Raw genomic sequence first — 15,154 nt, forward strand, 5'->3', positions numbered from 1 at the left:
CACCATCCTTTAAGCTATCCTGAAAATCTTGACACAATAACATTTGCTATTTCTTCTTCGGAGCTTTCATGGGCAGTTTGATAGGTTGTACATACCATTGTCATATGTTGTAACATATGCATGATGTTATACTCCATTTTACCATCTATGTTCCATTCATAGACGTTATTCGCATTGAAACTGTTGAAGCCTAGCTCTCTGTCTTTCAAGCTAATGAGCTGAGCTTATCCAAACTCAAGCTTGACTCATTTAATTTTTGAGCTCAATTCTAAGCTCAAACTCGGTTCATCAACTCACAAGCTCAGCTTATCGAGCTATTAAAGAGTCGAGCTCGAACTGGCTCATGAGCTGGCTTTACTCACTTCCAGCCCTAGTTGTATGACCATAAAGTGTTTCCTAATATATTCTGAGATTATGTTATACAAAAATCTGTATCATTGTCTTCTAGCATTGCAGGTGCTTTTGATTACTCAAACAAGTTAGGAATCATTTAGCAATAAGAGGAGTATCTTGGGTGAATTAGTAATGGCACTAACATTGTTCTTTTTGTTATTCTTGTTTTCTAACGTTGGGGTCAAGAGGTGATTTTGGATCACGAAAGAGAAAAATAATAGTGAAATTTTTAGTACAAAATAATTAGTGTTGCTCGAATTTTTAATTCCTATGAAATAAGTAATTTATGATTTTATCCTTATAAAATTTTTCTTGTATTTTAATTAAGTAAAAAAATTTTAAAAAAGAGAGCAAAATTGTTTCTCCCATCATTTTTGTTGGTTTTCCTAAGCCTTTGAGAAGGGGGATGGAAGTTTAAATCAAGGAAACTAAGAAATATAATTTAGAACTTTAAATTGTTAGTGTTGTAGAACTTATAAAATAGGAGATTATTTTGGTTGTCTCATCTTGAATTTGATAGAACAAAGAATGGAAAGATAATTAATAGAGTAATATAGAGTAATATATTTTGGTTTAACTTCTAAATACAATGAGACTTACAATCACCATTTCAAAAATAAAAGAAAAAAAATTAAAAATGATATTAAGGCCAAGACAAATGAAGCTTAATTCAAATTTCTAAAACGCCAAGTCGACTCAAAACTTGAGTAAAAAATGCCAATAAAAACTCAAATCAGAGTTCCTTACACAAAAAATAAACTCTAAATCAGAACTCTTATGCCAAGACAAAAGATACAATTGATGATTTATATATGATGTTTCTTTTTAATCTGATCTCTTGTCGTTTCTCGTATGGCTTTTGTTGATCTCTCTTACCATATTATAACTTTTTTTTTATACAAAAGAGAAAGAAGAAAAACAAAATAATCCTAAGACTTGAATCAAAAATATATATGAAAAATGCTAGTCAAATCTAAAGAGAAAAACTTGATATGCAATATAAACTTCATGAAGTTGTATCCTTCTCGTAGATATAGAATTGCTTAGTATTTATGCTCTCTTAGATTATTCTTTCTCATTACTCATGCCACTACCTCTTTATATTATTTAATTGCTGCCTTTTTCAATTTGCTCATCTAGTCATTAAGATCAGTTGCTAAATCAATTACATTGATCATCCTTACTACTTTTATTTCCACTAATTGTATTGCTTTGGTTTTCTCAACATTCTCTAATTTGATATTATGTCTTGCACAGTATTTTTTTTTCCTTTAAAGATTAAAATAATTTATTGTGATCTCATGGAGATATTTATCACTCATATCACACATATTAAATACACAAACTATTTGGGTGACGAAAATATTTGATAACAAAAAAATTAGTTAAAAATAGTAAGAATTTATCTTATTTAACATTCATTAATTATTATAACAATTAATAAATACTAAATAAAATAAGTTCTGATTATTTTTGTCTCCTTAACATTATCGTTCTAATATACCATCAATTATCCTTGTCATCATTCAACAATTTTATATACTACCTTGTCTCTAAAAGTTTTAACCTGAACCAAAAGATATATATTAAAGAAATTCAAATCATAAAATCTTGCTAATTTTAGAGATTCCAAAAATTGATTTAGTTGAATTTAATGAATTCGTTGAAAATAATTCTTTGAATTGTAGATTACGTAGAGCAAAATTTTATTGTCATAATGACAATATAAGGAAGAATTCATCTATTCACAAGACACAAAAGTCACCAAAAAATTGTTACATTATGTTTTTTTTTTCCCTAAGCAAATCGCTCGTGTACATATCTACATGCATTTGCTTTTCATGAATCCAACGAACTATGATGTTTGAAAAAATCAGAACATGAATGGCGATGCAGAGAATGGAGGGATAATAGTAGGGATGGTAGGTGACCTGCAATTTACACCAATAGTACAAAAACATGTAACCCAAAAAATATGAATTAAATTGAAATATCACTATAAGAATAATATATCTAGAACTCTATGATTAGATGTTGATATTTAAAATTTTTAAATGAATGATGTACGAATTTTAAATTTATTTTATAAAGAGAACAGTAGTTTAAAATAATTTTTTGCTACTATCCAATTTAATTTAATAAAAATGATAAATGAAGTAACTATTGCTTAGTAGTTTTACGCTGCTACAATTCAACTATGATACCATCCAATATGACGAGTAGCAAATTTTAAAATTATATCAAACAACAAATTAATCTTATTTGAAATTTTTTGAGCAAAATAATTAACCCCTTCAAAATTGAAACATGCTACAAAGTAGATTTAAGTTAAATATAACATGAACACCTAATTAATTTCTTTTGGTTACAAAATTTTAAGTTTATTAGATAGTTTGAAAACCATCTAGTTCTCTGTTCAATATGTATTTTACATTTCAAGATGCATCTTATATAGATAACTAATTTGATAGCTAAATTTTAGTATACACCTATTATAATTACTCATCTAAATCTAAATATTCATCAAGTTCACGATTCAGGGGTGGCCACTGCCACCAACTCTTATGATCACAGTAGCGCCTTGTCCATCCTCTCTTCCTTTTTCAACTTCTCTTTCCTACTTTTTCCACCTTTTTGGATCTTTCCATCCTCTCTCACATTTTTTTCCTACATCTCTTCCTCTTTCTATCCTTAAATAGATGATGATTTATATGATCTCTATTATTATGGTATTTATGGTAATTATAAAATTTTATCATACCTAAAAAATGTAGTTAAAATTACAAGAAATAACATTTTGAAATCACTTAAATATTCGAAGAGTTAAAGTTATATTAAATTATCTCAAATAATTTTAACTAATATTAATTCTAATGGCATGGGATTTTTAAAATCAATATAAAATTATAATTTTAACAATAAATTTTTTTTAAAAAACTCAAGACCATGAAAAAAACATATTTTTCATAATAACTTCAAAAAATTGTCATCTTGTTAGTAATTTTTCAAGTCTTAACCATACACTTTACCTTAAAATACCATAATTGATTTTATTTAAGAATGATTGACAGATACATGTTGTAAAAAGCATAAAGAAAAAATAGAAAAGAAATTTAATCTTAAAAAAAATCATTAATAAATAAAAATGAACAACTATTTCAAAAAAAATAGTTAAAAAAATTAATATTTATAATATATGATTTAGGAAAAACAATAAAAATAAAAAATGTGATTAAATTAAAAAATATTTGCATATGTTTAGAATGTAATTTAGTTAGTTACATTTTATGATTGTTGTTAAAATTTTATAACTACTATAAACACCATAATCATAGACATTATAAAAGTCGCCTAACTAGATGGATGTGTGTGGGATTTATATTTGTCTATCTTGTTTTATTGCAATTAGATAGGATAAGTGGATTGAAGACTTCTGTTTGGAGTACTAAGTTGCAGCTTCTTCTGGATCAAATAATGCTATGCTTGTGTGTTTTTGTTTTGGTAGTATCATTGGAGTTTGACAATGTTATTGTTTTAAGGAAGTAGGCCTTGTTAATATTATTAGGCTTTCAGTTTGGTTATGCACATACTGGCTACTACAAATAACTCCAAATTTAGAGATTAGAGATCTTGGCCGGCTCGCTATACTATATCTTTGGAGAATTATAATGAGTAGGGTGAAGTTATGTAGTTGCATATTATACATATGGATTTGTTTTAGTTTTATGATTTTATCATGGATTAAAAGTGTAATTTAGTTTTACGCTATAATATTTACTAGTAATTGTCTCTTTTTATGAACTAATTAGACCTACATTTCTAATCAATCAAAATTTGTTGTTAAAAAAATAGGAAATTAGAATAGTATAATAATATAAAATTATAATGCATGAATGCTATTTATTTTTAAAGTTTGATTATTTTTTATTTTTAACAACGTTTAATTTTAGTATACTATAACGTAAACCATTTTATTTCGTCATCAAATTAAATTTATTTTTTAGATATTATTTATAATAAATGCAAACAGAATATTGTTATTTATATTAACACAATAAATCAAATTCATTGTTTTAAAGGATTACTTATAAATATAAAATGTTCATTACTAACATAACATATCAAATTGAATAATGTGTACGTAACGTTTTATAATTTAGAGGTAAAAAAATTTTACTCAATACTCACCTATAATGACGGTCGTTGTGACTACGTGGGCGAACCTTCACGCTACTAGAGGGAGGGACGACACCGCCATCACAACGGCCACTGCCACCGCCATTGCTCTTTCTCTTAACATCCCTTCCTGAAACAGTTGTAGATGTGCTCCGTCGACCCCCTCTCGTTGGTGGTGGTGTCGTTCCCGTGATCGTATTGTCCTCTGCAATCGCTCCTAATGATGGCCTCCAATCTTGACTGCTAACCTTTTTCTTTGGCCGCTTTGTACGACGACGTGTGCGTGAAGTGTGTGAATTATTAGCAGCAACATGAGATGATGCTGGAGATGGTGCCGGTGGTGCCGGTAGCACAAAGGACTTTTCATCGTCGGGATGGAGCCTTGGCGAGGAACAACATGTTACAAACTCCAACAAAAATTTCATCTCTTCAAGATTGCATCAAAGCAAACCTTTAAATGGAATTCTTCACTGTCTATAAAAATTGTGTCCAAATTGTCGAAATGTGAAGTGATTGAGGTGGGATCGCCCTTTTATATTTGATTTCAACAAGTAAAATATATAGACACCATAGAAGTGATTTATTTTTATTTGGTTTATTCCTTTCTTTCTCTCTTTTCGTTTTCTTTTATGTCAAGGAAGACGAAAAGATGAAAGAAAGGGTTTTAGCATAAAAGGTTACGCTACAAGTTAAACATCGGAGGGAGAAATAAAGAAAAGAGAAGGTGATAATGGGTTCCATGACGGTTAAAGTTGTATAGTAAAAACAGGGCTTTTTTTCCTTTCCTTTTTATTCGTTTGTTAGTTTTTGGGGTTTTTGTTTTGATTAGCCGAAAATTGCTGTCGGACATTCAATTTTTATGCCAGGTGAGATGGTGTCCCTTTTTTGTGAATGTGTATTACCAATTGTGGATCTTATATTTGGTTACCATGTAGTAGCAGCCTATCAGGTAATTGGCATTTGGCAAGTTGTAAAATGGGTGTTCAACAACCCCATTTTTTTCATTCCCATCAATTTCATATCTTAATAGCTTGCAATATATAATTAACTCTTTTAGAAAAAAATTTTTGGAGGAAAAATTCAAAAAATGGAAAAGTATAAAGAATATTTATATTTATGTTCAATTATATAAACATAATTATATAGTTTGTATGCACTATTATAATGGAATTTTAAGGATTGTAGTAACTTATAATTCAAAAACTCGACAAAATTAAAAAGAATATACTGACTCGATACATGATAAACCTTGAAAATAAGCTTATAGACCTTTAAACAAACATAACCTCAAATAACTACTTAAATAGCTATCAAACTATCAAATTGGCAATATTACCATAGAATAGGGGTGAGTGCTTATCATAGTTCCATGCTCATTAATCAAATGGAGCATGCACATCGAGTCAACTTTAATTTGTATTTAGTACTTGTGAGAAGATACCTATACAAAGATAATATAACAGATGCTTACATAAGAATCTTCTAATCTTTTTTTTTTTCCTCAGTTGGTGTAGTAAAGTGCGATGATTTTTCAACATATGATCTTTAGCTAAGATAATGAGAAAATATTTGAAAGATGTTGTATGATAAAAGATTATACTTAATAATATCATTTGAGAGAAGAAAATTAAAAAAATCAATTTCTCTTGTAATACTATTTGTGCATGTTTAGTTGGTCTGTTCATTTCTTAGACCATTGAAGTTTTCTAAGTTTTAACGAAAGAGAGGTTTTTTAAAATTACAATAATTATAAATTCAACAAAAAAATATAAATTTAAAATATCTAAAATAAATTCGTTCGTTAAAATCAGTACTAAAGTAGACCATTGATGAATAGGATATTATCAATCTAGAGCGGAGCCTTTAGGGTCAGACCGTGACACCTCCACTTATTATTCCGCTAAGGCGGTGCCTAGTTCGCTACTCTCCCAAGGCCCACTCCTCAGCTGCGCACAGTCCCCTTAATCAATTTGCCATTAAGCCATTTCTTGATATGAGTGTAGGATACTTGTATATCTCATTCACAAATTTCGCTTTTTTTATGTTGCTAACTCTCTGTTTGGTCTTCTTACTGTTTCATTTGGTTACTAAAAAGGACGGTGATCGCTAGTTTTAGCATGTTGGGAGATATCATTATTGTCAAACCAATGCTTACATTGTATTTGCGAATAAAAGAATAATTGAAAAACGTTGAATCAGATAATACTCGAAAGTTCACAAACAGTTGAATATTTATTTCAAAAGGATTTATTTCATTCAATTGTACGGCGTAATTCTTTAAAAAGAGTTTTAAGTGAGTTATTTTAGCTTCATATCTTTTTTCCTTTGTGAAAAATTCAGCAGCTTTTTAAGCTCTTCGAAGTCGTCAAGTGCAAAAGAGGAGAAAATATCTCCTTTAAACCAATTTTCTGTGCATAGAAAGACTTTTATTGTAAAACCCGGTTAATTAATGACTATTTAATCTACAAATTAAAATATATTCTAGGAAAATAAGAAAAGAGGTTTTATGGTTTAATGTGATAGAGAAATTTAAAACGAGAATTTCAATACCAATTTTAAAGAAAACGGCCTAAGATTGGGTCGAACAGGCCAAACTGGACCAACCGGACCCCAATGAGCCCAAGGGCCCAGCCAAACCCTCATTCATTAATGAGAGTTCAGCACTCTCCGTTAAACAAACACACACACGCTGAAATTAAGAGAGGAAAGGGGGAAACATGAAACCCTTGTTCCTATTCACTTCCAACTTCTGTTGTGGATAATTTTTGATCCGGAACTCCGATTGACGCACTGTTTGCAGCCACGTAACCATGGCGTCAAGCTCTACAAAACTCATACAAGAAATCTTGAGGTAAGTCATAGTTTGTTCTTCAAATTTCCAGCCTTGATTTTCAAGTTTCTTGGGCAAAGATGTTGAGATTTTGAGCTCTTTTATATTGTAGGCTTAAATTAACTTGAAGGGAAGGCTTATTCTAGCTCCCTTGATCTTGGGATAGGGTGAGATTCTCAACCCTAAGCTAAAGACTTGGAATTTTGTGATTTAGTGATTGAGTTATTGTGTTTTGATGTGATATTGTGACTTAGGCATCATATATGTGTGTTTGGAGCTTAATTGGTGATTATGGAAAGCCTTGGTGTGGAACACCAAGCTTGGAAATCTGTTGTTGGAGTTTGGAAACCTGGGAAGTTGAAATTAAGAGTGTTCCGAGTTGAACAGAAATCGGCCAAGGTATGGTTTTGGTTTCCTGTATCTAAAATATAATGTGGTTGTGAAAACGTAGGCTAGTGATCCTAGGATAGGGCTTTGGAATGTTGATGTAATTGTTGGATAATTTGGATTGTGTTGAATATGTATGAAGGATGGTGGAAATAATTGTGAGTGGTTGTATTGGTTGATAAAGCATGTAATGTTGTATGTGATATGGTTCAATATGTTTAATTGCTGATAGAGTTGAGGCTCTTATTGATGAGCATGATTGGAAGTGTGATATTGATGCGTGTATCTATATGTATATATATAGGATGATTGATGAATTGGATATTTGTTTGTGTTCATACCCAGGGTCGAGCTGTACGACCTGGGCTGATCGACGACAAATCGACCGACCTGTTCAGACCAGGACTATTCGACTTCTTTACGAAAGAGGTCGGCCAAACCGCTACGAAGGCCCAATAAGGCCCAAAAAAGAGGAACACGACCCAAATTTAAAGGCAGCCCAAAGTCTAGAAAGATGAAGGCGGTTCCCTTAAAGATAAGATAAATTCACTCAAAGATAAGATAAGATAATTATCTTATCCCAAAGGAAGATCATTCAACACCATTATAAATACACGAGAACACCCAGGTATAACTTATACTCTGATTCTACTAAAAACTTGTTTAATACCCTTGCTAGCATCGGAGTCCCTTGCAGGTACCCTCATCCTCCGGTCACGAAGGATCAGCACAACCACCAAGTCCAACAAGTCGAACACAACTGCGCCGACCAGTACAGAAGATCTCATCCGAGATCGACCTACAGTTTCAGGTAACCCTCGGAACATTGGCGCCGTTGCCGGGGAACCTGGAAGTCATCCCATCATAATGGCAGACAACATTGACAACAACCACGACTCTGATCTAGAGGACAGGACGCCGCACAAGAACGCGGATGTAACACCAAAGGATACTCCTCAACAAAACAAGGATAAGAGCCCACCAAATACAAAAATCCTAGAGGCACTTCAAGCTCAACAAGAACGTCTCAAACAACTCGAAAAAGAGGCCAAGTATCAACGAGAAGCCGAGAAGGACCTCATAAGGGAAACTAGGCGACACAAAGAGCTGGAAGACAAACTATTATAGCTTGAAGCAGATCTAAAAAATACTACTTAATCCAATCACGAGGATAATCCCCACAAGGATCAAGACCTATTCACCAAAGAAATTATGAAAGCCAAAGTTCCAAAAGACTTCAAAGCCCCAGACATGACCCCGTACGATGGCACATCGGATCCAAGCCATTATCTCAGTAATTTCAGAAGCAGAATGTATCTCACCAATGCCTCAGATGCAATCCGGTGCAAAGCCTTCCCAACTACCTTAATTAAAACGGCAATTAAGTGGTTCGACAGCCTACCCCCGAGGTCCATCTCAAGCTTTGACGACTTAGCGGGAAAGTTCCTTGCTAGATTCTCTATCCAGAAGGACAAAGCCAAGCACGCCCCAAGCTTATTAGGGATCAAGCAAAGAGATCGGGAAAGTCTTCACAGCTACATGGAAAGATTCAACAAAGCATGTCTGGACATACACAGTCTGCCAACTGAAGCAGCCATCATGGGTCTCATCAATGGCCTACGAGAGGGACCTTTCAGTCATTCCATATCAAAGAAACATCCTACATCCCTGAACGAAGTACAAGAACAAGCAGAAAAGTACATCAACATGGAGGAAAACTCTCGACTAGGAGAGACCTCAAAATCTGGATCTTTTTATTCCTCCCGAGATAAGGATAAAGAGTCCAAGAAAAAAGAAGATTATCATGGAGAGAAGATTAAGAAATACCACAACTACACCCCTCTCCGGGTGTCTCTCATAGAAGTATACCGAGAAGTATGACACATTGAAAAAATCCCACCACCTCGCCCAGTTAAAAGCAAAAAGGGAAGAGGAAATCGGACAAAATACTGCGAATACCATCGAATCTATGGACATCCCACCAACGAGTGCTTTGATTTAAAGAATGTCATAGAGAAATTGGTAAGAGAAGGGAGACTAGATCGGTACCTAGCCAGAAAAAGAAGAAGAGACGAAGAAGGCGGGCGAACAAAACGACAACCTCGTACCCCAGAGAGACATGTTCACATGATACATGGAGGATTTACGGGAGAAGGAATCTCCAAATCATCTCGCAAAAGACACCTCAAAGAAGTATATCACTTCGAGGGGGGAGAAGGAGCACCCGACCTCCCTACTATTACGTTCACTAAAGAGGACGCAGTTGGCGTCATCTCGAGACATGACGATCCCATGGTCATCACTATTATATTGGCCAACGCTAACCTCCACCGCACACTGGTGGACCAAGGAAGTTTAGCTGACATCTTGTTCAAAACTGCCTTTGACAAACTCGGCCTGGAAGAAAAAGAGCTCAGAGCATATCCGAACAACTTATTCGGATTAGGAGACACTCAAATCCAACCACTTGGATACATCTCGCTATATACAACCTTTGGAAAGGGAAACCGGACAAGGACACTCAACATAGACTATATTGTGGTCGATGTGAGCTCAGCCTACAATGCCTTAATAGGTCAAACAACGCTAAATCAGCTTGGGGCAGTAGTCTCAACTCCACATCTATGCATGAAGTTCCTAACTACAGAAGGGATCGCTACGATAAAAGGAGACCAGAAAACAGCACGTCGCTGTTACAATGAAAGTCTGAACCTTCGAGGCAAAGGAGAAGAAATTCACACCATCGAACTTGGGGGAATTCGAGGCCGGGAAGAACTCCGTCCACAGCCTGAAGGCGAGACAGAAAAAGTCCAGATCAGAGATGTCCCAGATAAAACGACCAATATCAGCCCAATCCTAAAGGGAGAAGTAAAAAAGTCCCTCATACAGTTCTTAAAAGATAATAACGACCTCTTCGCATGGAAGGCCGCAGACATGCCGGGCAAGACCCCAAGCTGGCAGTATATCCAGGATCTCGGCCAGTACAGCAGAGGCGTAGAAAGCTTGGACCAGAAAGATCCCAAGATGTGGAAGAACAGGTACAAGCTCTACTAGAGGCAGGATTCATTAAGGAAGTCAAGTACCCACTATGGTTAGCCAATGTTGTCTTGGTAAAAAAACAAATGGGAAGTGGCGGATGTGCACTAATTACACCGACCTCAACAAAGCTTGCCCAAAAGATCCTTATCCACTCCCAAACATCGACACTCTAGTGGACGCCTCCTCTGGATACAAGTACCTCTCATTTATGGACGCCTGTTCAGGATACAATCAAATCCCGATGTACCCAACTGATCAAGAAAAAACATCATTCTTAACACCCAAAGCGAACTATTGCTATGTCGTCATGCCATTCGGACTAAAAAACGCAGGAGCTACCTACCAAAGGTTAATGAACAAAGTCTTCGTAGATCACATTGAAAAACTAATAGAGGTATACGTGGACGACATCTTAGTAAAGACACAACACGAGGAATCATTACTGTCCGACCTCGCCCAAGTATTCAATACCATAAGAAAGCATGACATGCGACTTAACCCTGAGAAATACACCTTCGCAGTAGAAGCTGGCGAATTCCTAGGATTCAGGCTCACACAAAGAGGAATTGAAGCAAACCAGGACAAATGCCAGGCCATACTCATCATGAAAAGCCCGACCTGTGTCAAAGAAGTGCAACAACTCAACAGGCGACTGACAGCCTTGTCTAAATTTCTAGCTGGATCAGCCATAAGATCTCTCCCCTTCTATGCCACGCTAAGGAAGGGAAAGAAGTTCAAATGGACATCAGAGTGCGAGCTAGCTTTCCAGGATTTCAAAAGATTCCTGGGACAACCACCCGTTCTTACTCGACCTCGGAAAGGAGAAGCACTCATATTATACCTAGCAGTAGGAAGCCAGGCAGTAGCCTCGGCACTTGTCCGAGAGGACGAAAGTGGACAACAATCTATATACTTCATCAGCAAAGCGTTACAAGGGTCCGAACTGAACTATCAAAAGATAGAGAAGTTCGCCTACGCTCTCATATTAACCTCTCGATGACTTCGTCCATACTTCCAAGCTCATACCATCAAGGGTTGGACCAACCAGCCCATAAAAGGCATTCTGCAGAAAACAGATTTAGCAGGGAGAAGCCTACAGTGGGCAGTCGAGTTGTCCAAATTCAACCTCCAATATGAAGCTCGGACAACAATCAAATCACAGTATCTAGCTGACTTCATTGCAGAGTACACTGACACCCTAGAAATCCCTATAAAGTGGAATCTTTACGTGGACGGCTCTTCCAATAAAACTGGGAGCGGAGTAGGTGCGATAATAGAAATTAATCAAGGAACCCAAATCGAACTCTCACTAAAGTTTGAGTTCCCTGCTTCCAATAATCAGGCTGAGTATGAAGCACTATTGGCTGGTTTGAAGCTGGCTAAAGAAGTCGAAGCCCAGAAACTTGTCATATTTAGCGATTCACAGGTTGTCACCTCGCAAATAGCAGGGACCTACCAAGCCAAAGATCCAGCTATGAAAAAGTACCTGGACAAAACCAGCGAACAACTCGGGCAATTCCAGGAATATGAGATCCTACATATAACTCGGGAATAGAAGCTCGAGCTGACGCACTCTCAAAATTAGTCAGCACCAAACCAGGGGCAATAATAAGAGCCTCATCCAGGAAGTACTGCAGAACCCGTCAATCTCAGAAGAAGAAAAAATTTTAGCCATATCAGGTCAAGATCAAGGATGGATGACTCCCATAATTAACTACCTCAAATCAGAGATACTCCCTACAGATAAGCAGGAGGCAAAGAGGTTAAAACGGGAGGTACAGTATTACACCATCATAAACAACATTCTATACATAAGAGGAATTTCGACACCTCTACTAAAATGTGTACCGACCTCTAACACAAAAGAGGTATTGGAAGAGGTACACAGTTGCGCCTGTGGGAACCATCTCGGAGCATAAGCCCTTGCTAAAAAAGTACTCCTTGCCGGATTTTTTTGGCCAACTTTGCAAAAAGAAGCCACCGAGTACGTTAAAAAGTGCCCACCATGTCAAAAACATGCTAACTTTCATGTTGCCCCACCAGATGAGTTCATCAGCGTGACATCACCTTGGCCAGTTGCAAAGTGGGGACTCGACCTTCTCGGGCCCTTCCCCCAAGGGTCAGGACAGGTTAAGTTCCTTATTGTAGGGGTAGATTATTTCACAAAATGGATAGAGGCAGAGCCCTTAGCCAATGCCATGGCCCAAAGAAGTCGAAAATTCCTATATAGGAACATCATCACGAGGTTTGGGGTTCCCCACTCCATCACCACAGATAATGGCACTCAATTCACAGACGCAGGCTTTAGAAAATTGGTAGCTGACTTGAAGATAAAGCACTAATTCACATCCGTGAAACAACTGCAGGCTAATGGACAAGCAGAAGCGGCCAATAAAGTCATACTAGACGGGTTAAAATGGAGGCTGCATGACGCAAAGGGAGCCTAGGCCGAAGAGCTCCCACAAGTCCTATGGGCATATCGGACAACTCCACACTCCACCACAAAGGAATCACCCTTCTGATTGGCTTATGGAATGGAGGCTATGACACCGGTAGAAGTTGAAGAAGGATCTCCCAGAACAATCTTCTACAGCGAATAAGCTAACTCCCGACTCCAAAGGGAAGAGCTCGACATACTCTCAGAAGTCTGAAAAAGAGCTCGGATCAGAGAAGAAGCACTAAAACGCCGCATGGCCTTAAGAGGGAAAGCTTCGCCAACAAAAGGTAGTATAGCGAAGCTTCGACAACAATGACCTCATTCTAATCCGAAATGATATCGGAACAAGTCGACCCAGAGAGGGAAAGCTAGCAGCTAATTGGAATAGACCCTACCGAATCACAGAGGTACTGGAAAAGGGTTACTACAAAGTGTCCGAACTCGAGGGCCGAGAGCTACCAAGATCATGACACGCCTGCAACCTAAGAAGGTATTATAGTTAAAAGGTAATAAAAGATCTTAGGATAAAGGTGCACTCTTTTTCCTAAAAAAGGTTTTTTAATGAGGCACCAAGCCAAGATCTACAAAATTACCTAGGGTAAGCACCCACATATATATATTTCACATATTTTCTATTATGAATAAAGTTTTTCAAATTTCCTACAAAAACTCTTTATCAAGACGCATTATTCTGAAAACGCAAAATTTATCGCCCGATTATAAAGCTACAGATCGGCAAAAGTGAAAACCAAATTCACTGTCCGACGTGATCGACAAAGAATGAAAACTGAGTTCATCAAAGATCGACCAAGCGAGGATCAAACTCTACAAAATCGGCAAAAGATGAAAAGCGATAAAAACAGAATAATGCAAGAAGTTATAAAAAGAAATCCATGAATAGAGGCCTGACAAGGTCTGAAACAAAAATGGATTGCTAAGAAATAACTTGGAATGGACCGACGTAAAAGAAGTCAGACCAGATCAAAGTGACAAAAAGTTATAAAAGGTAATCTCTAAAAAGAGGCCTAGCCAGCCCTAAAAAGCAGATTACTATAAATAACTTCCAAAGGGACCGACATGAAGAAGTCGGACTAAAGCTATAAAAAGTTATAAAAAGTAATCCGTAAAAAGATACCTGACAAGGTCCAAATAAAACGGATTACTAGAAATAACTTCCAAGGGGACTGATACGACGAAGTCGGCCGAGAAAGCTACAAAGTTATACAAAGTAAATCCATAAAAAAGAGACCGGACAAGGTCCAAATAAAATGGATTACTCAAAATAACTTGGGGGAGATTGACATGAAGAAGTCAGCCTGAGGCAACCAAAAGCAACAGAGTTATAAAAAGTAAACCCAAGATGTTACTAGAAATAACTCAAGAAAAGATCAACTAAGAGAATCAACTAACAGAAGGCGCGCGTCAAAAGGGAGACAACTCAACCCGAAAGACCACGACCTCGTCAAAATCAATTTACAAAGTATTTTATCAAAGAATACTCAAACAAACAACTAGCCTTAAAAGGGACACTTCAACTAAGGCAGGAAACAAACAAAGCACAAAGGCAATCAAAAGAGGTCGGACAATAAACACTCTGAAGATTCCCAGAAAGTGCTAAAGAAAGCTGCAGGCAAGCATATCACAAAGAAACAATGCAGTTACCATAAAACAAGACTCAAGAGGCCGCTTGAAGCCGACCCCAAGAGCAAGAGAAACTATTTTTGTTTTTCAAAACAAAGTTGCTAAAATAGCAAGTGGAGTACCCAAAGTCAAAGATCACAAACTTACAAAAATAAAGAGTTCGAAAGCCCACAAAAATCGGGCTATACACAAATATATCAGAGAAATTATAGAGGATCCAAAGACTTCCCAGTAGCAGCATCTCGGGGAGA

At 36.3% G+C, this 15,154-nt stretch overlaps 1 protein-coding gene across 1 annotated transcript; it reads right to left on the reverse strand.

Moving 5' to 3' along the window:
• Positions 1-2,052: 2,052 nt before the first annotated feature.
• LOC112769970 (uncharacterized) lies at positions 2,053-5,287 on the reverse strand. The gene is made up of 2 exons (XM_025814413.3): positions 4,582-5,287; positions 2,053-2,324 (listed from the first exon to the last, which is right to left on the reverse strand). Exons 1-2 carry the CDS (start codon positions 4,992-4,994, stop codon positions 2,267-2,269), a joined length of 471 nt encoding a protein of 156 aa, XP_025670198.1. The 5' UTR covers positions 4,995-5,287; the 3' UTR covers positions 2,053-2,266.
• Positions 5,288-15,154: the final 9,867 nt, after the last annotated feature.

Source organism: Arachis hypogaea, chromosome 3 (genome assembly GCF_003086295.3).
Source record: "Arachis hypogaea cultivar Tifrunner chromosome 3, arahy.Tifrunner.gnm2.J5K5, whole genome shotgun sequence".
Taxonomy (NCBI): Eukaryota; Viridiplantae; Streptophyta; class Magnoliopsida; order Fabales; family Fabaceae; genus Arachis; species Arachis hypogaea.

Bases quoted from the DNA above. Each gene is read 5' to 3' on its own strand.
- LOC112769970 (XM_025814413.3), bottom strand. From the start codon at position 4,994: ATGAAATTTTTGTTGGAGTTTGTAACATGTTGTTCCTCGCCAAGGCTC. The intron at 2,325-4,581 runs GTGAGTATTGAG...TGTAAATTGCAG, and splicing joins CACAACGACCGTCATTATAG to GTCACCTACCATCCCTACTA.